This window comes from Macrosteles quadrilineatus, unplaced genomic scaffold (genome assembly GCF_028750875.1).
Source record: "Macrosteles quadrilineatus isolate MER2022 unplaced genomic scaffold, UCM_ALF_1.0 Scaffold_5__1_contigs__length_97177068, whole genome shotgun sequence".
NCBI lineage: Eukaryota > Metazoa > Arthropoda > Insecta > Hemiptera > Cicadellidae > Macrosteles > Macrosteles quadrilineatus.
This window is the reverse complement of record NW_026542598.1, coordinates 88,827,321-88,849,429: the sequence shown is the minus strand read 5'-3', so window position 1 is coordinate 88,849,429 and position 22,109 is coordinate 88,827,321. Positions and strand designations below refer to the sequence as shown.

The following is a 22,109-nucleotide window of genomic DNA, read 5'->3' as shown; positions in this document are numbered from 1 at the left end:
GTCATGGTGTAATATCATATTATATCATGGTGTAATATACTGTGATATAATGTGATATCATTGTGTAATATCATGTGATATCATTGTGTAATATAATGTAATATCGTGTTATAAAATGGTGTAATATCATGTGATATCATGGTTTTATATAATGCTGATTAGGTAATATGTTTATGAATGTTTTTATATCTGAATATCGATTCGATCATAAAAAAATTCGATTAGTATATAAGATTTAAAAGTGTTTTTAGGGAGAGTTCTCTAATAGAGAGTTATTTTCTCTGATAAGCATATATTTTTTTGTTTTCTAGACAGTCGGGTAGGTTTTCTGCCAGGAAAGAGAATATGGTTTTGAACCACTGGGACTAGTTATTATCAACAAACTTTAAATAATCTGTCTGAGTTTCCAGCACATAGATTCTGCGCTTTCACATTTTCACTGTGACATATTAATGAGGAAAAATTTGGCTATTGATACAACTAGACATTCCATCCTCATGTTCAAGTTGTCACCAGTTTTTGATCAAATTTGTCGTTGTTGAAGTGAACCACTAACAGATTCCGCTGATCTAAATTACAAATTTCTGTCGAATACACGGTGTTTTTTTACCTAGTCAAACTTATGGAATTACTTGTTATGAGCTATAGCAACTGTTATGACCCATCAACTATGTAGCATCAAAAAGTAAGGTAGAATATAGAATTTTAGTAACCAGCGCATTTTGTGACTGGCTCACACAACTACATTATTTTTTAGTAAAAAAATGGTGACATAAAGAAGTACAAGGATGTCTACTTCAGTGCCCCAAAGCGAATGGACAAATACAACAGCAGTTAAAATGGCTTAAACAACATAATATTTTAAGTGCAACAACTTGTTTTTGGAAATATTTAACACCTTTCGAATACATAAACACTTTGGTTTACATACATGTAAAGCAGGAGAGTGTATGCAGGATTACAAAAGGGAGAGAAGTCTGGAACAGCTGGCTTAAATAATCAACTTGTCACATCGTGTAGGGCCTCGGCCTGACAGTAAAACATTGTATCTGGGATTGTTTCTTTCTATCTCCCTGTAGTGTGTGTGTTTTCAAAATGGTACACACTTTATAGTGAAATAAATAAATAATCGTATACAGTGCAGAAGTTGATTTTGAGGCTAATTCTTTGTATTAAATTTAGAACATGACGTAAGCTTTGATGCCATGTACTCTGTTTTAGATAAGTGCTTGCCAAAAACCACATTAAAACTAATTATAACATTTATTACAAATGTGAACATAACTAAACAGGTAAAACAAACCTTTCTTTACTGCACACGTTTATAATTGTATGAACATCTATTTGATCTTGCCGACAAGGTTTTTAAATTGGGCAAAAACCGATTTTAGGTCCTTTACCTGAAAGTATTAAGCCCACCCCGAAACACTTTTTCGGTTACTTTTGAAAAATATAATAATGTCCTGGAGTGGTAAAATATTAATTTTTTTATCAGCAAAAGTTATTACTACTGTTTTTGCTTTATGCTTAAAACCTTCTTTAAACTATAAAATCATTCTTTGTCGGGTGAAGTGAATCATATTAGCTTAGATTAACTATAATAATTATATAAGTTCATCAATGATATTACTGATATTCTATGACGATATTAGTTTATGATGGGCTATTGGTAATCACGGTGCAAATACTAACTTAAAGATTTTTACAAATAATATAGTATTCATAGTATAGTAGTTTTTCCATAAGTATACTCATAAGAAATAACCAATCTCCTTAACAAACACTTAATTTATTTGGAACAAGAACCACCTTCTTTGCAAAAGAGAAAATATTGTTAAGGATAGGAAAAATAATGTTTTGGGGAGGCAAAGCCAGCCGCACATTATTTATTTGGTTAGAAGGAAATCGGCAATTTTCCTGGATCTCTGTTGTATTTTAAAGAGCGATTTTGATATACAGACTGTTGAAAACTAATTTAATCTACGATCTACATGAAACAAATAAAGTTTCATTGTGGTACTTTTAGTTATTTAATTTAAATCCATCAGTTTCTTTTTATGTTATGACGTGATACCATTTGGGTATTTTATGGATTAATCTATAGGAATTTATAAGACAATTTGTTTTACTTGAAATTTTATAATGTCGTTAACTCATTTAAAATGTTAAACTGTGCTCACATATGCTTGAAAAATTCAACCATACGCGTCAAGAAATTTTAGTTCGATTATTGAAATGTTTGTAAAACTTTTATCAAAACAAAACCATTGTTGTTTGAACAATACGTACACAAAGATGTTCTAACCAATGGTAGCTTGGAAGAGATCTTCGCGCGCTATTACATGTATTGTTGTGAAGTCGAAATGGTGGGAGTGACATTTAATTTAAAATCCGTCAAAATCAGACATTCCAAAACAATACGCTTTCACATTAGAATAGTTTTTGCGAAGAATAATTAACTATTGTGGTAAGGGTGGAATGGGTAGTAAACATCACTTTTTACCATTCCAACAGGACTACCTTTAACAATGATATGTTTAATCCTTAAACTTTATTTTGATAGATTTTACCATTTAGTATTACTGTAACTTACTTGAATAGCCAATGATTTGGTTAAATTAAACTTATATACTACTTGAAGATTTGTATAAAAACAAGCTAACAGGATTGCAAAAAGGTATAAAACAAAATGTGCAAAAGGTGTAAAACAGCTGATTAAGTGATAAACACTATCAGTCTGTGTGATTAGGTACAAAAAAGCAACAGTCTCGCTAAGAAGGAAGAACATTAAAGCTGCAATTTAAGATGCTTTTAGCTGAAGGAGGAAATAAAATGTTGAATAGGAACTGTGTTTGCTTTTCTTACCTTAGCTGAATTTTCCAAAATAGTAGGTAGGAGGAATACAGTACAGTTATGAAAATAATAGAAATAACAGAATAACATAGGGTGTACATTTTAAAATTGATTAAATATAAAAATAGATAAGTTTCTTTAATAGCAATCCAAGATTTAATTTGCTATCTAAGGACTACTAAAGCAATTTAGTCCATTTAATACATATACTGTACACGAATTAAATAGTGGTTAAAACGTGCAATGAATATGCATGTAATGCATAGGTTTGTCATCTTGCATAACTGGTTCAAGTTGACATTACCAGGATCCTTGTGATTAGAAAATTGTACATTTTAAGAATTCTTTGTTATACTTCAGAAGATATTGGATTACATAATTATTAATAGAAAGCATCTATTTAGCTTAAAATATCATTGGAGTTGCATGTTCCAAAATTATTGAGAGGTAACTAAATGCTATACATTTGTATTATACTTATTGTAATAAAAATATAAATTATACAAAAGTTTACCTCAGCAATATTATTATTAGATATCCGAACACACTAAACTAAGAACTTAACTTAATTGAAATTTATCCGCAAATTTATAACTAGAAAGCAATCAAAAATGTTTAAGAAGACATTTATTTGACAAGATTTCCTTAAAACTCAGACAAGTAAGTGTGGACTTTGTTTGAACGTTAAATCAACTTATTGTTGTTGGAATTCAGCCTCTGGTTATCTTTTAATGGGATCTGATATGTAACAATAACATGGGGTTTCTGAAATAACTGACCCCTTGGTGGACTTGATATTTACTAGGGTATTTATTTAGGGACTTGATATTTATTTAGGGTGTGTATATTATAGCAGTTGATATTCTGTAAATATGATTAAACATTTTTTATGAATTGAGTTTGGTTCGACCAAAAACCTCAGAGTATGCAGATTTTACGGGAAGTTTGAATGGATAGTATATAGAGATAGTATCATAGAGATTATAAAAGTAAAGTTCTACAGTTACGATAAACGAAGTACATCATATACTCAAACTACTTATGCATAGTAGCAAAGTTTCAAAAGATAATGTTTAAAGATTATCATTTTTAAGTTCAGGAGGTGATAGCTTTCATTAAGTAAAGTTAGGTTGTCTTAAAATATGACGAAACATAAAATATCTACAATCAATAACCCCTTACTAATACACACTTTAAGCATATCAAAAGTTACTAAGGTGCCATCGAAACTTAGGCTATAAATCAAATATATACACTTTAAAAATCCATTAAGAATGAAGTGAATCGTCCTAAAACTGCTAGATAACATTAAACTGAAATGTGTTATTCATCAATTGATATAGAAGTGAAACCATTTCAAAGTCTACAAGAGAATTGATGTCCCTCGAAATGCGAAGTGAAATGTAGGGAAGCCATCGTAAGGACAACGAAATCATCTTGACACATGAATACCTTTGGAACAGATTGTTCCTGATTCTTTACCTTTATGCTTTAGATTCAAACAAGCCTTTTAAATGTGTCGAGATCTTTTTTAGCTTTTTTGTAAGAAGTGCTTTGAGTTATTTCTTGGTTAATTGAATAATACAGTATAAAAGTGTTAGACTAATAATAATAACTTAATAACTTCCTGATCGACATCGGAGGTGTTATTACATTACCTGAAAGTACAAAAAATACGTCAAATAACACTTGCAATAAATATATATTTACACTTATACTGTTTACTCACAAGACGGTAAATACACATAAAAGATGGTAAGTGGTGATCGATTTCGATTGGACTCTCCAATCATCATCTGACTCAAAAGGCGAATGAAAAGAATCTCAATATGGCGTCCCTTATGAGGGTATATAAGGGACAACATTTTGAGATTCTTGTCATTCGCCTATTGGGTTTGATGAAGATTGGAGTGTCCAATCGAAATCGATCACCATTTAACATCTTTCCCATTTCTTCCATTTTGTTTTGATTTTCTGTTTATATTTCACCACCCGTAAAGCCCATGTTAATTTTAAATAAAAATTATTAACATTCATTTTTTTGTACTTATATTTGAGCCTATTTTAATTTACAATGGGATTCTGCACACCTACAAGAAAATATCTTTCTAATAGTATGCACAGATTTTCCCTGCGATACACACGAGCTGAGAAAACAGGTTTTAATGAAATAGTATATTTTACTACTAGTCTACTTGCATGTAAAACACTATCTCGCCCCGAAATAGGACTTTCGTGACGAGTATTGAACGATACTTTTTATCACGATAAAAAAAAACAACTACTACATCAAACTTAAAAAATATCTGATATTTCGTAATATTATAATTATTTTTCAAATCTGAACATAATACGGCTGAAAAATTAATTTTAGTGTAACATTAAGTTGATTGAGCATCAACAAACTGTCAAAACAAACGAATTAATAATCTGTTATGTATTTTTAATTAAAACACAATGCTGCTAGCTCCTTTTGAGCTAACCGGGAACTTCAGTTGTAACTTTGTTGATGTCAGGCAAAGTATTGTTTGTGTAGCGAAAGTAATGTTTATGTAAGGAAAAGTCAGCTGATCACTATTTGTTTTTGGTGTATGAAAATTGAAGATTTTCGATAATCACAGCTGTATGGAAATGGGCTATTTTCGAATACAGAGTGATGAAAAAATGCTTGCCTATTAATATATAGATGTTTCTCTAAGCATTACCTAACTGCCCGTCCGATCATTGCGAAACTTGGGAAATGTTTATACGCCTGGGAGTTTGGGAGACTTTATGTCTTATTATCGATCTTAAAATCCCATCAGTTCCTGCCTTAGGGCTTTGAAAGTTGTAACTAATCTTGTAAGTTAAACTTTAAGGTTTTGCTATGGCGAGTTTTTGAGAATTATTCGTCATTTGGTTGTCATGGCGACAAGACTAATAGCAATCTACGTTTTAAGTTTCAATTTTACAGGCAATTAAAATATTTCAAAATATATTGTTTTGTATATCCTTAATTATATCTTACCATTGCCAAAAAGAGAAAATACGTAAAATTCTATAATCATTGGTAAAAACAGCACATCTTGGTAATCTATATCCATGCTACTGATAGCAAGTAAATATCTCAAACCTTCAAGCCATTGGTGAAAAGAACTCTTATTGTAATAGTCTTGTAGTAGTTTTAAAAAATAAATGCTCATACCACAATTCAAGGACTTGACTACTAATACATTCTAAATACATAATCCACTATCGAATATTTCCTAATGTTGAAACACAACTCATTACATATAATTCAACTTTGTAAAGAAATCCCACGGTTTTCAAACTTTTGTTTTGAGGTTTATTTTCGGCGCTCAAACGTCAATGCTTAATAAAGTAGCGGAATGCAATTAAGCATCGCCGTGTCTGGGCACAATCGTCCATCATTTGACGGTACATTCTCTTCACGCAATAATAGACCTCGGCTTCACAATAATGCACGGTACGCCAGGTCGGTCCATATAGGTTTAAATTGATTATACTTGTGCTAGAGATTTGAGGTTATGCGTTATTTCACCACATGTTAGCATGTATAATAAATTTTTCTGTTACAGACTACAAGGAATTCTATTTTAAATTAGTTTTATTTTTGTTTTGCATCAAGGTACGGACCTATAATTTGAAAAAAATTACGTAGTTTAAAGTGGATACTAAATTAATACAATTAGTAGTACTAGCAACTGCTAATTTGACCAAAGTACCAAATCGAGATTCGCATTAGTAATGTCAAACAAAGTACTTTCAAAATATAACTCAAAGTTAAACTCGATTACATAATTGTCCGGTTGGGGCATACTTAGGTTAAAATTTGACTTTTCCAAGATGTAAAAATGTGGAATCCGAGGTAATATTTTTGGTAACTTTCCTTACCTTTTTTGCTTTTTTCATTTTCCTTTTCCTGAATTTACCTTTTTTCAAGGAACATACTTTTTCAATAACAAATTAAACTATAACTCCGTACTAAGGAGTTTCCTTTCTAATAATTACCAATACATCATTTCACTATTGATGTATTTTTCAAATATAACATTTTTTTTCTCAGCAATCAATTAGGTATTAGGGCCATTTAACTTTTTTTATTCAATTATCCTTAAGTTTGAGTACAGTATGGATATTTTCCATTGCCACTTTGTTTAATCAAATAAGACCCGACAAAAGTATGTTTTAATCTGGGTGTCTGGCGTAGTACAAGAAGAAGATTGCTTCCGTCCATTTCCGGTAAATGCGGCCTCGCTTAGAAGATTGGCTTCATTAATTTTGATTGTGGTTATACTTAAATTTACATTTAAAAGTACAAAGGAAAGACGCTGTTACCATGTTAAAGTCTGTTTCTTAATAGGTAGTTTCGTTATATCGTTATAACGCATACAAGGATATAAGATGGGGAAATGGCTAGAGCGTGGACCTTCTGACGTTGTGGCACGAGTTCGAATCTTACCAATCACCGACGATTTTTAGCTGTGCAATTATGACTCGGTAGTTTAGAGCAACTGGAGACATCTCTCAGGCGGAGAGAACTTGCTCTGTAATAGAGAATCTCTCCTAGAATTCGTCTAAACTTTTATTTCACTTTTTATAAGAGGTATCTCAAAATCGAATAGTTACAATATGATCAAAAATAAATTGAAAATTATTATTCAATGCAATAACTTACATAATTATTTACAATAATTCAAATAATTATCATATTGAAACTTTAAAGTATGAGTAAAAGCTAAACATTGCTCTAAATCTTTTAGGTTAATTCAATGAGATAAATAGTAAAAAAAAACTTAAAGTAAGTTATTGGTGAAACGGATGGTTGAAAACTGACAAACTAATAGTAATAATCATTCAAACGTCTAGTCAGAGTTCTTTAGAAGATCAAGACATTAAAATAATCTATCTCTCACAGCCAACCACTACAGAGAAGTTTTCCAATTTTCTAAACTTGCATTATTCTTTGTTGATCTACTGCACTATTGTGTATTCCCTTTTTTATTTATTTTTCTCGTACCGGTACTTTGTTGTAGTCTGCTTCTGGTTTTGTCATTACAATACCATTATTACTATAATCTGCTGATCAAATTAATTATACATCCATTATTGATATGATGTACAACAACTCAACTGTACTTCGTACTTTTGGAAAATTCCTTGTTTGTAATTAGTGTAAAGGGGTGAAACATCTTTTGGTTGTCTAGTACACTTTATATGTCGTATTTGCGTGTTTGAAAGAACTTTAAATATTCGATTATTTATGTAATTATTTTCAACTTTGCAACCACACTATTCGCCATTTTGCATGCACTTTCAAATGTAATCTAAAAACAACATGTTCACCAAATCGGTTCTTAACAAAGAGTGTAGAAGGATGAAACCATCATTTCCTGGGAACCGAGAAACTATTCAGTGCGTTTCATCCGCGTTACTCGCCATCAAAATTAATGAAGCCAATCTTCTAACAGGCTTAGCAGCATTAACTGTGAACAAAAGGGAGAAATCCCCCATTTTAGTTTGACTTTAGCTGTACACGTCTCTTCCTTTCCCTCATTTTCTTGACGTTGGTAAAATAAAGTGGATGTCTACACTGGGGGACAATGTATATTGAAAATTTTAAAATATATTTCAATTATTTGATCCTAATGTAAAAAGCGTTCGAATATTTATTACTGCTTTACCTTTGTATTGTACCAATGTGTGGACAGTGAACACAGAATGCAGTATCTAATTCATTGAAGCTAGGACACGCAATATCGATAATATGTCCTAGTTTATAGTTTAGCTCCCAAACATCGATTCCAGAATATCTTTTGAAACGGGACAACGTTTGAAACAAATTTCAAGAACATTAGTTCACATTATATTTGATTGGTCATTGGTGGTTCTAGGACCATGTCAAAGGGGAGACTTGCCGAATGGTTGGGTTTAGAACCTCCCCCCCCCCGAAAGTCAGGACATTTTGGTATTTAAAGTTGTTTGGTGACTTTTAAAAGTCACCTTCAACGTCTAAAACTGTGTCCAAAAACTTACTATTTAACCTGTTAATTGTCATGAACAAGTAGATTCAAATATTGTAACTATACTATGAAAATTGCACGACAAAATGGTTATACATTTTTCCAGGGTCTAAAGAGTGGCTTTAGCCACGGCAATCCCCCCAAAGATAATTATCGTAGGTACAGGATTGTATAATTCACACTTCCGATTGGATATCGACCCAAATCGACCCTCAAGATTTCGCAAATCATAAATCACATGACTAAAAGTAAATAATGATTTATTTAACAAAATAAACCTCTTAATTTTAACATTTGATGTAATTACGAATCTTAAACGGTTTTTTATAATACTGCCATGTACCTAATTGGAACAATATTCATCGATGACTTTCAAACTATTTAATGTTCAATTATACATTTCAGCAATCTACGTTTCTTTCTGCTGTAGCTAGAATAAAATAAGGTTTATATTCTGGTTTCATAACATGAGGCTAAGCATAAACATAGCTTAAAAAAAAAAAAAAAAAAAAAAAAACACTAATCGTCATTTGAAAATGATAACGTTTGGACTCATTGAGGCAGTTTTATAAAAACACAAATGATATGTTAAGCTTATTCGGAACTAAATATAATCATGCAAAGTTTATAGACAGTTAAGAACGGCTTTAGAATAAGAATAAGCATTGGAGAGTCAAGAATAAGACTCAATTACGGAGAAATGAAATATTCTATGACGAAGTGGCGCCTCCACCGACATTGGTAATGGCATTCTTCAACTATTACAAATAATTATACTCACTGCGAATTTAAATGATTCAGTGACTTTTAGAATTCTATTTGAAAATTGGCAAATTGTCATAAACATTTCAAGGGAGTGAATGTTTTTCCAACGTAAAAATCGATTTAAACCTTAATATGTTAAAATGTTGTTTTAAGTTTTAGTTTAATATATGTCTATGTTGCATATAAAATCAATTGTCTTTTTATGGGTCTTAAATTTTCATCGACTTCCATTTCAAATAAAAAATGAAACACACTTTTTAATATTTTTGTGAAAGATTAATCATTTGGCTCACCTTTCAACAGGACGTAAGCTATCTCATCAAATTTGTTAGCAGGGAGTCTTATCCATATATATTTTATGTATCCTCAAACCAAATTTGCTCCAGGTGTTACAGCGGGCGGATGAAATGTTTATTTAATGCTTAAGTAAAAAAGTTTTGATTTATGGTCAAATCTGTAACTGCCCACATTAACACTTGATACAATTTAACAGTTGAAATTCCTCAGAAACAAATAGTTTTACAAACAGTATTATAATGAGTGTTTGCTGTTTTATACTATGGGAAATAAATCCATTTATTCATTTATTTATGCTGAGTCAATGAGTTCTTTCTTAAATTAACTGTTTTCAATGATAGAAATAGCAAAAAGACACTTCTGTTGTAGTATTTCCTACAAGTAATACAATATATAGTTTTAAAATACCTAACAAGTATTTCCTAATGTTAGTGGGCAAAATAATTCAATTTAACACCCATGAGGTAAATTTAAACTAGTTAAATTAAATAAGTGTCAATGACAAAACTAGTTCAATACTAAACATAGTCGATTCAGGCCATTAACTACAGCATAGATAAGGTTATGGCAGATTGTTAGTCAGCATCAAACCTTTCTAGAGAATTTAATGAGAGTTTATTTGACTACTAAGCAGTTTCTTAGATAATGCTCGAGTTCAGGTATTGTAACTGATTTCAGGTAAACTTAATTTACTTTATTTCTAAAATTATAATGTATGATTAACTTATTAATTTTTTTATTATTATTGTTTGCAAAAATATGGCTTTGAAATGAATAATATGTGTTCCAAATCCGAAGGAGTTTAATAAGGTAAAACAAACAAGCTCTCACTTATTTTTATTCACAAGTTATTAGTATATTAATGAGAAATTCTAAATACAGTGTAAACCAAGAAAGATTTCACACGATTTGTTTTCGTCAGTGAATATTTCAAAGTATTTCCCCGTTATTTGTAGACTCATTCATATCCGAAGAAAACAATATGCTGCTGGCAATACTTATAGCTAAGAAAAGAAAAAATCCACTTAATTTTTTTCCACTAAACACAATAATAGTTTGGGACTGAGAACATTAAAACGTCATCGTTGCTTAAATGCTCTTGGTCCATGGGAGCATGACTGTGCCGGTGTGACCTGTATTATTTAATTATTTACCGTTCTATACATGTTTACTGTAAAAGAGAAAGTGTTATAAAAAGCGCTATAACCTACAAATTCTATTGTTAAAATTGTATCAATATGTAACTTTTTGAACATTGATTTTGATTTTGATTTTAACAGAATGTCATGCAGCTGATGTTTCTTCTCTTGTTTCTCCTGGTAAGGACAAAAGCAGATTTCAACAGACAAAAGGTAAAAGATAATGTCCAAAATGTAAAAATAAATAGAAGAATGAATTTAGTTTTAAAATAATCCATACTCTTCACTGATTTTGAGCGAAACCAATCGTATAAGATGCTAAGTCACTTTACGAGACTTAAGGGACTTAAAAACACAATGTCAAACACGAATTGATGATAATGCATTTGTTCAATAGGTAATTGTAAATTATCTATTGCATGCACCCCACGTTTTTAGTTTTAATCATACAAGTATTTATACTCTCCACATATTTATAAATTATTTTCTACTTTTAGTGCGTTTAAAAACGTTTTGTTTAAAAGTTTATAAGTTGTTTATTATTTATAAGTTGTTATGAACTAGATTACATCGTATTGTATTCAAACTAGACCTAAATACCAGACTGAACATTTTAAGGCGAATATGGGCCTAAGGACAAGGTCGAACGAATGAAATAATTAAATACTTATAGCTTTGATACTGTAAAAAATCAGATGGCTCTTCAGTCAGGGCTGATTATTTAAATACCAATAATTAAGGAAAGCTTGATTTAGTTTTGAACCACCACAGCTTTGTACCAAAGAAAGCACTAAAGTAAGTAAAGTAAACACACCTGTTGCCAAAGAAAGTCAATAAGGTATACCCACATAATCTCAAGACCCTAATTAGTATAATACAAATATACTTGAATCTGAACACACTTAACATATTTACAGAAGATAAGCCAACTGCAGCAAGAGCTGACATATGAGCTAAAATCCAACGTCCTTATCGAGCTCAACAAGCTGAGAGAATCCGGAAAAACCTTTCCAAGAAGTGTAGCGTTTGGATTGCTATCAAAAATAGCAATAATGGAAGCTGCGAAGATGAAAAAGAAAATTGTTAGGCTGGCTGACCTTTTGGACCCGAAGGATATAAAGGATGTGAGGAATATCGCTTTTGAACTGGAGGGAGCCGAGGTGAAGAGGGCTTTCAATGCCATCATCAGAAAAGAAGAAGAAGGAGGGATTGCAGCTAGGGCGCTGACGACGTTGGGCGTTGACGTTGTGTCAAGAAGAACTCAGAATTTCATTTACAACATGTTGAGTGATTTTTATGCACCATAAAAACTGGAAGTGTACACTAAAAACCTATAAGTGACTCTTAGTGAAGAAATGTTCAAAGCCAATTAAATATAAAAACTCAAATTACTGTCAGCAACGATGATAGAAACGCATAAAAGTATTTATTTGTGGGGAGGGGTTGAATTGATGTAAATAAAAATAGCTGTAAATGATGTTGTTTTATGTTTATTTCCCTGTACTGTTTTTTACATGCTTTATAATTTCACAAAATTTGCCTCGATTGTTTTTCATTTTTGACCTTGATTGTTTTCATTCTCAATAATTCGTCATGTAGAAACTATAGTGGCTTAACTCAAAGTTTCTCTTCGAGCCAGATCCCGTGGGTTTGAGACCACCACCTGAACATATATAACTGCAAGTGACCAATGGCATTGGCTTACCCATGTGACTTCTAAAACGACACATCACTATCTAGATCACCTAACATATAATCTATGACAGTCTTTGTTAAACAAATATTATGCAGTTAGTGCCCTGTGATATAAAAAGATGAGTGGGTTGGTTACGTATTGATGTAAAACAGTACTGAAAGAACAATTTGCCCCTCAGAGTGCGTAAACGCATAGCAATTTTGTACCACTAGAATTTGATGGTGGAGTTCAAATTTCTTATGAGGCTATGGTAATATCTGGAAGAAATATCCACAACAAAAAGATTCAATATTTATCACTACACGTTTCACCATTCCTTAAAGGTTTGTAACATGTATGCAACGTATGGTTTGTAAGAAATATCACCTTTTAGTTGTTCTCCAGACTCAAACATTTTATTAATGTTGACGATGTAAAAAGTCTTTATCTAAGGTAGTTAAAAAGTGTTGATGACTTAACGCCTTCACCAACAACAATGAAATGATTCAGTAAGTGATATGTACCATTTTATAGGCTTACTTGTCAAAGATTGAACCCTAGATACAATGCACTAGGAATGTGACACATTCGCATTGAAAGAAAATAATTAATTCGTATGCCACACCATTAAACACATTAGACATAAAATAAAATAGCCTTTAACCTGGTTGCTAAGCAACCAAATATAACGATAAAATCTTTCTTCATGCAAAAGTGTTAAATTACAACTGAGTATTAAAGTGAATTTAATAAGTAGTTATTTTACAAATTTACAATCAAATTATAACATGCCAATTTTAGCGGGTGCGTTTGATTTCGCACTCTCGATTGCAAGTCATGTGGGTCATGCGATTATTAGAGATATGACATCATTCTATTCTTACCCGCAAGATGCTGAGGTTCACAAGTTAAAAGAGTAAGTATATAGTACTTAAGCAGAAGAAGTAGAAAACATGAGCATTTTTGTGCGTAAAATAAATATTTTTCACTATTTTAGCTATGATTAGTTTAGGCTTAGTTAATCCTTTCATTTGTTCTAGATACAGGACGTATGATGAAGGTGACAACAAGGCAATGAATGATGAATGCCCAACTGAAAACGCATGTCTATCAGTGAATATCAATGATGAAGTACAAAGCAATGAAGACAACACCAAAGTTGGGATCTGTGAAGATGATTCATGGTTTTTGGAAACAGATACTGACTCAGACGAGTTCAAACCTGTTGAAGCTGTTGATATTCAAAAAGAAGTCGAAACATCGCATCATGATAATAATTTAAACGACATTGAAAAAGAAATCAATCAAAATAGTTTCGAGGAAGAAGATTTAAACCACGACGTAACTAACAACATTGTTGTAGAAGATACTTCATTCAGTTATGAATGTGGGTCGCAAAGTATGTTCAATGAACAAACAATGCAAGTGAACATAACTTCAGAATTGCAGGATAACTCAAGATTCAAACTGGGGAAAGATATAAACGAAAGCGTGGAAACAGACAATACAGTTCAGTCTGATGGAAGAGGTGATGATCATTCAGACGCAGGCGTGAAAGAAGTTTACCGATTGGACTACTTGGATTGTACGGATGAAAAGCATGAAACAAGCAACCTAAATTTGCCAGATAACTACTCAGATTCTAGTAGTGATTGTGAACTTGGCATCCGAAGTTTCAAAATAGAAAATTTTAAATACAAGTCCTCTAATTTTGAGAAACCTGATCCTAAGGAAAACAAAAGATTGTTCAACAACACTCTAATCAACAACAAAATCTCAAGATATGTAAGCAACACTCTGCTTTCCCAAGTTCCAAAAAGATCAGATTGTGAAAAGAAGCCAGCTGAATCTGGTAACACTACGGTAAAGGACGGGTCCCTGAAGAAGAAAGTTTCTTCGAAGACATTTACGGTTACTGAAAACGTTTTTGGAGCCCCAAACGTCTTTACAGATGAAAATGATGTTTACTCGAATGGCAGTATGAATAGTCGAGTTGGCTTAGAACTATCACACAATGCTGGTTTTGCTGTTGAATTTTCTGAAGATAACTATCCAAAGGAGGACAGACATGAGTGTGAATGTGCCAAGAGCAATTGTTGTCTTTACGTTGTGGAGGATGATGAAGTTGATCTTTCCTTGGTGGAATCCTCACGGCCACTCTGCTCAGAAGCAGGAACCCAAGGTGAATGGCTTAATCCATCAAATTTTTTGCTGTAAGTGAAAATCTCTTAGGTTATTTTTTCAGATTTATACATGCACTTGTAAAAATATATATTTTGGTGGTGTATGAGACGTAATATAGTTTCAGCAAAACGGAAATACAGATCTCAGTTGACATGTAGGCTATTTCCGAAAATATACCATCATAAGAGATTCTCGAGAAATTCAAATTAAGCGTTAGCGATGAGATATTATTTAATGATATATATTCTTTCCCTTGATCGAGAGTGGCGAAAAAATGGCATAGCATGATCCATAGAATGGTCCATTGAATTGTTGTATTGCCAATTTGAATATATTTAGCTTAGGTGTTTTGCTCAGTTTGATCGTATAATAACGAGTTTATTTTCTTTTAAGTTGTAAAGAACGAAGCAATTTTTGAGGGACTCTTAACACCCCAAGAGCTAGACTCAGTAGAGACAAACTCGGAAAGTGACTGGCTGTACAAAGTTGACACACCAAACATATTGTGAGTACAATAATAAAAGGTAACAATATTTTACCATCCATATCCTCCGTAACAAACAGTAAAATCTTTAGGGGCTAACATTTTCGGGCATAACTGCAAAACCTCACCAAAGAACCGTATAACGAGCTTCTAAAACTATCCAAAGCATAAGATTAAGGCATTTTCTTTTTGTAAATGCAACAAAGTAATAACAACGTTTTTAAGTACTAACAACTATAATAAAACTCATTTAAAGTCACGTGATAAATACGCCCCTCCCTCAACTGCAGACTCTCGTGACCCCGTTCTGTAGTGAGTAATTTGTAGTGAAGAAATCTTATAAAATAATCATAACAATGTGGTATATCATACTCAATTTAAAAATACTATAAAAAATAATTGAAAATAATTTGTTTTAGACAATCCACAATGGCGGGTGACTCAGAAGAAGAAGTGATTTTTACCAGAGAACATCAAGCAGATGAAATGTACAGTGAAAGTTCTAGTGAAGATTTTGCAAACCGATTCTACATTCAACAGTGGTTGATGGAATCTGAACAATACTACAACAATCGAGAGTTGAACCAAATTGATTGTGGAGACTCGATTTAAATAAATTGAAAATATACTCAAGAAAACTTTAAAACATGTCAATCCCTTTTTAAACTTAAATTAATTATATATAGCCGCAAAACAATCGAGTTAAAATGAGGTGTAACTGAATGGAAGGTAAATTTTAAAATTTGAGACGGTCCAGAAAATAATACATTTTGGGCCATTAAACTGACTAGCAAAACTGTTTAATTATTTTAATTTCATAACTCGGAAAAAACGTAAATGTATTGTAACTTCAACCTTGATAATATTGTAAAATACCCAGCTATACTGAAATAACACTTAATTTTAGTATGATAATTGTAAAATACTGGCAAAATAACAATAAAATAAAGGATAAGAAAATTTGTAACTCAATGAATTGTAAAAAATCTTATTGCGGTCTGGTGCATTTTTTAAACAAAATAAGCCATTTTACTTGGTTTTTAATCAGTAAACTTGATTATTTTATTTTATCTTATTTGTTTTACTTACAAGTAACTGTCTTACCAGCAACAATGCCCTACAATAAGTTTTAATAATTTTTATATTGCTAAAACATAATTAATTGTATTTAAAAAGTAAATAAAACAAACTCGATCTTTTGTAGCCATTACACAAGTGTTTCCATTTTTTCATTTCTCGCATATTTTCTTAAATTTAAACATTTGCATTTCTCAAATTACCCTTCAAACTATTTCTCATTATCCTTTCTCATTTTACTCGCGTACATCTCGATTATTAACTTTATTTTCTTTAAATACAATTGTATCCACATACAAAATATTTATCCTTCCTCTGCAGCATCCAGTATATTCCTATCCTTAGTGAGATTGTTTTCAATCCAAGAATAGTTGGAATTACCAAATAATAGTTGTATTAATTATAATTTGTTTTGATAAAATGATGGTAATATTAAATAAAATTAAAAATAATAATATTTATTCTTATAAATTATATAAATTCAAGTAGTCACTTTCAGCTCATTGGATTTGTTTTAACATCTGTGTGTATTGAATTTAGAAGCCACATATCTAAAAAGGGGGATCCAATCAATGAGAAAAAACGGTTGATCGCTTTAAAAACCATCAATGCGTTAAAAGTTTTGTTTATCTGGAAACGTCCTCTCATTCTGGGAATGAGCGGACGATATTCGTCCGTGTGTTTTATCGAAAATAAACTCGCGGAAGCGAACCGTGGTTGGGTTTTCATGTGAACGACTTTTACAGAACTTTTTCGTAGAACTATTTACATAAACTCGTTTGCATAAAATGTTTTTCGACCCCTAAAGCTCCCTAATTAGTGGTATTTTAGTTATGTGCATGTCCAAAACGATTCTTTTTGTTTCACCAAGATTAAATAAACATGTTGTTGACCCCTTTTGACTTGGTAATTTACGCCTTTACGCATTTAAGTTTAGATTAAAATTGATTTCTAAAGCCATAAGTTAAAAGTCAGAATTATTATAAAAATCATTTTAATACCACTAGATAAGAAAGTAATTCTAAGTACAGGGCATTGATACGGTATTTACTCAGGGGAGGTATAGAAGAGGCTACGATGACAGCTGTGGGCTTCTTATTAGCTGAGGGAACGCCATTACCGTAACAAAACGGTTCGCAGCCATCGGCCTTGGTGGTCTAATGGTTAGCGTGCCGGGCTGATATACTGAAGGTCCGGGGTCAAATCCCGCTGTTGGCAGTAACTTTTTGTCCAAGATTTTTTTATTATCAGCAAGTTTGGTTGGTTTGGTTCGGTTATGACATTTTAATTTTATTATTAAGTCATTATAAAATTTTAATTGAGCAATTTCTAGTTTTATTTAATAAACAGAATTATTTTTTCTATTACTAAACTTTTGTTATATTATTTCATTATCAGCAAGTTTGGTTAGTTCGGTTAGGTTATGATAGTTTAATTTTATAATTAAAAAATAATAAAATTGAATTTGAGGCATTTATAATTTTATTTTATGAACAGAACTATTTTTGCGATTAGTAAACCTTCATTGCCAAAGTACTCTCTACTACAGCGCTGTTCACGGAGGAATTTTGAACTAAAGGCCTCATTCGTACCTCCCCTAAGTCAGACCCCATTGATACACTTGGCTTAATAAAAATTATAGCTAGGAAATAAACTTAATTGTATTTTATTACTCTAAAGAAACATTTGAAAAAAAATGTTTGCTCCGAAACACTTGTAATATAATAGCGAATGGTATATGTAAAAACTAACATACAAATTCAACGTCATGCTGTGAAGGGATTGTTGGAAATTGATTAGATGAACATACTTAACTTATTTACTGTTTTCAGAATATCCAGGATATTTGAATAAATATAAAGTGAGCTTATCTTTCCCAGAGCTTAAGATATCTCTGATTTTGACATCTTTGAAATTAAACGTCGCTCACACTCAAATTACGGGCTTTATTTTCAACAATAAGCGGCTCTTCTGTTCATAATACGCCGAACAATACCCGTTGGACGTTAAAAAATACCAGAGCAGTTAGATTATTGCTACGACTGCTCTGTTACAGATTAGATTAACCCATATGTCTGAAAACAGAATAGTTATACTAGACTATACACGTAATATTTTTATATTGATATATACTTTCTAAAGGGAAAATATTTTATCGAAAATAAATACCTAACACGATATTTTATTTTGTTCATTAACCATGTGTATCTTGTTAAAATAAATCAAACGCTTTTTGCGTTTATGTACACGGTTTATCAGCTTTCCAAGGAAATACTTCTACAGAGGAAAAAAGTTTCAAAGACTTTTTATAAGGATTCAGAAAAACACTTTATGGAAAAAAATCTCAGGAAAGTGAAAAAAAAAATATTTTTACAGAAAAAATCTCAAGGAAGTACTTCTTTTAGGGAAATACGTTCCTAGAAAAACATAAAAAATAGATTCCCAAAACATTCTTTTCCAGGAATATAAATACTCCATAGAATAAATACTTGTCTTAGAAAATACTTTTACGGAACTACATTTCATGAGAAGAGTATTTAACTGTATTTAACTGTACAGTGAAATACTTCTCCAGGGAATAAAGGTGGATAATAAACGGTATTGTACTGTTTTTTTTTTCACGAAATCAAACAATAAATTTACATCTAACATGATATTAATTACAATTTCTAGGCATCATACAACAGGTGTTATATTTCTAGGTAGTTAAGAGGATGATCGGGGCTTTCTGAAACTAGGACAGTGGGTGATTGTGGGTCGGGTCCTTCGCAGCTTGCACAGGGATGTAGGGTATATTATAGGAAACAAGCTTATGGGACTACCGTGCTCTTTCAGCTCTAGTATATTGTTGCCGGAAATATACTTTTGGCGGGCACTGTACGGAAATTCCTATCGCACAGGGAACAGAGTCTTCCACCACCGTGAGCGTTGTAGTACATGATGGCGAGGGGGTGGTGTACCATGGTGTGTATTGTTGCGGGCTTAGCAGGTTCTTTACAAATAAAACTTGGCGATTTTATAATAACTATTTATTTACACTAATTATTCTATATTTACAGATATTACAATTACCTAACACCTAACTAACCCTATCTAACCTAGCTAAAGCTTATTCTAATTTACAATGATTCTACTTACAGCTAACCTTTTACAGGATTTATCACTACTTCTGTTACAGCACTGTCACTACACTGTCACTAGTGTCACTACACTGTATCTACACTGTTACTGCCACTAGCACTAGCACTGGTCACTAACACCGACGGGCGCTTGCCGCGACGATTCTCGGAAGGCTCAACTCAACTCAACTCCGTGTGCCGGAAGACGGTCCCTTATATAAGCTTGCCGTGGAACATTCTAGAGACCCCTGGTAGCCTAGACAAAGGTGTTTACGCCGTAGAAGTGTAGAAGGTTCTAGGGCCCCTATTGAGGTAGTCCGTTGACATGGGTCTATTGTCTATCCGTGGTGCGCTAGGAGAAACCCGTGTAAACAAACAACCCTTTTGAGACGGCGCCTGGCTATTGTTGCGCGGGGCTCCTGACTTGTAACACTACCCCCTCCTTAAGACTGTTCTGTCCCAGAACAGATTTTCCCTGAAGCTTGCGATCTTCTGGTCCACCGGAGGTTCCCCATGGGTTGTATACGCAGACCACAATTTCGATGCCAGTGTCCTTAAAAAGTTCCTGCACCATATTTCTCACAATCCTCCATTCCAGTCCGTCATAACCACATCCCAGCCTGGGAATAGCAAGCTTTTTTATTCCAATCCGAAGGAGCTTGTCTCGCAGGTCTTGCAGGCTTTTCTTCAACGATTCGTAGGACGGCTTCTGGCTTGACGTCTCCTTGGTTACGAGGTAGAACAGATGCCGTCCATTGCGCTTCAGGTGAAGGGTGGTGCCAATGGCGGGTCTCTGACGCTCGAGATCTTCAGTCCCTCCAAACTTTTTCCTGAAGACTGTGGCTATACCTCGCGACGCTCTCAGGTCTTCTGCTACGCAGTGTGCCAAGGCATATTCCACTGGCAAGGTGAAGAGGTCCTTGTATAACAGCCTCGGTCCTTCATTTCCACGTCTCTCAGGCACGATGTCTCTTGGCTCGGTTGAGAGGTTCCGAACTTGTTGTTCCTCTTGCTTGCCGTGATCTCCGTTGTAGGGTGCAAGCCTGTTGAAATGGATTAATATGGGTTTGCCGTCTGGTTGCCTCTTAATCCGGTAGATGACGTCATTTAGACGGGAAATAACTTCATAAGGTCCTTCCCACGAGTTCTGGAGATTTGGCGAATATCCACGACGCCTTCGGGGATTGTGTAGCCACACGAGGTCTCCAGGTGTGAACCCTCCTTTCTCGGCCTTCACGTCGTACCTCTCCCTCATCCTGTCACTTGCTCCAGATATGTTGCGACGGACTTTCTCGTCCATCATCTTCCCGTTCTTTGACAAGGGAGCCACATCCTGCACCGATGATCTTCCTTTATTGTCCATCTTCCACTGCATAATGTGCCTTAGGTCTGGGTCCCCCTTCCGGTCCTCTGAAAGCTTCTCGTCCTTTTCGTCGTTAATGACGATCACACGACGAACCGATGCACTGTAGTCTTCCTTGCGCGCACAATGATTGCCACTGTCTCCACATTGTCTTCTGAAGAGTGCATCCGCCTTCTTATGGCCCGGCCCAGTGCGATGATTTGACTCGAAGTCATACTCCTGCTTCGATCCTGGACGGATTGAATGAGGCTTAGTCCGGGGACGCCCCATCTCTCCGCAGTTCCAACAGCGTGCCTGCCGGTGACGATTTTTGAGTGCCTCCAGAACTCTCTCTACCAGGTCCTCGATGTCCAGTGGAGTTGTAGGTTCTGCGTCTGCCACACGGACTCGAGGCTGACCTCTCACCGACTGCCGTACAGCCTCGAACTCCAGCGCCTGTGTCAGTGCGTCACTCCGTGTCTTTGGTCTGGCGAGCTTCACTGCCTGTTGAGTCTCGGGTTCACGTAGTCCGTCTAGGAAATTATCCACTGCCAAGCTCTCGTAGACATCATCCGTGACCGATGGATAGGCGTTTCTCACCAGGCGAGCAATGTCGGCTTCGAACTCCTGGAGTGACTCGCTTGGCTTCTGGATCCGGTTCCGCAGTTGAGATCGGTAGAGCTGGTCCATGTGTCGATGTCCAAAGCGCATGTCCAATCTTCTTACTAATTCTGCGAAATTCTTCCGCTCAGCCATTGGCATAGCATGCAGAACAGCTAATGCATCGCCCCGTAGTGCAAGGCACAGTGCTGAAGCCTTTGTCTCCTCGGTCCACCCATGGACCATAGCCGCTGTCTCGAAGAGAAGCATGTAGTCCTCCCAAGGGGTTTTGCCATCGAAGTGAGGAACGATGTTCTGATGGGCAACGGCAGCAATGGTGGGCGCTGGCTTGGAGATCGTTTCTAGGGCGTTATCCTGCTGAAGTTCGCCAGTGCTAGCCGATGACGCAGGTGTGAAGCTCCCCGATGCAGCCATTTCCTGCCTAAGCTTAACTAACCTATTCTCTAGATTTTTTCTATACAATTAAATTTCTCATCTATTTCATTCATCCTACTTTCTAAATCATCAACTTTGCTAGAATACTCATCTAA

The 22,109-nt window shown here is 34.0% G+C and overlaps 2 protein-coding genes across 4 annotated transcripts; both read left to right on the top strand.

The window, feature by feature from the left end:
• The first annotated feature begins 10,506 nt into the window (after positions 1 to 10,506).
• Positions 10,507 to 12,491, top strand: LOC128995993 (uncharacterized). 3 transcript variants are annotated; one of them, XM_054421097.1, is made up of 3 exons: positions 10,507 to 10,597; positions 11,219 to 11,290; positions 11,995 to 12,491. In XM_054421097.1, exons 2-3 carry the CDS (start codon positions 11,225 to 11,227, stop codon positions 12,382 to 12,384), a joined length of 456 nt encoding a protein of 151 aa, XP_054277072.1. In that variant the 5' UTR covers positions 10,507 to 10,597; positions 11,219 to 11,224; the 3' UTR covers positions 12,385 to 12,491. The 3 variants fall into 3 exon arrangements, with proteins under 3 accessions (XP_054277072.1, XP_054277071.1, XP_054277073.1); XM_054421096.1 differs by having other exon boundaries at positions 10,534 to 10,616; positions 11,995 to 12,489; XM_054421098.1 differs by lacking the exon at positions 10,507 to 10,597 and adding an exon at positions 10,683 to 10,748.
• A 1,124-nt stretch (positions 12,492 to 13,615) lies between these two features.
• Positions 13,616 to 16,042, top strand: LOC128995778 (uncharacterized). Its single transcript, XM_054420796.1, has 4 exons — positions 13,616 to 13,668; positions 13,793 to 14,934; positions 15,330 to 15,441; positions 15,840 to 16,042. The coding sequence occupies exons 1-4, from the start codon at positions 13,616 to 13,618 to the stop codon at positions 16,030 to 16,032; spliced, it is 1,500 nt and encodes a 499-aa protein (XP_054276771.1). The 3' UTR covers positions 16,033 to 16,042.
• The last annotated feature ends 6,067 nt before the right edge of the window (positions 16,043 to 22,109 follow it).

What these genes read in the sequence shown, in the direction of transcription:
- LOC128995993 (XM_054421097.1), top strand. Translation starts at nt 11,225, where the DNA reads ATGCAGCTGATGTTTCTTCTCTTGTTTCTCCTGGTAAGGACAAAAGCA. An exon ending in CAGATTTCAACAGACAAAAG is followed by an intron (nt 11,291 to 11,994) that starts GTAAAAGATAAT and finishes ACATATTTACAG; the next exon opens with AAGATAAGCCAACTGCAGCA.
- LOC128995778 (XM_054420796.1), top strand. Translation starts at nt 13,616, where the DNA reads ATGACATCATTCTATTCTTACCCGCAAGATGCTGAGGTTCACAAGTTA. An exon ending in GAGGTTCACAAGTTAAAAGA is followed by an intron (nt 13,669 to 13,792) that starts GTAAGTATATAG and finishes CATTTGTTCTAG; the next exon opens with ATACAGGACGTATGATGAAG. An exon ending in GTTGACACACCAAACATATT is followed by an intron (nt 15,442 to 15,839) that starts GTGAGTACAATA and finishes AATTTGTTTTAG; the next exon opens with ACAATCCACAATGGCGGGTG.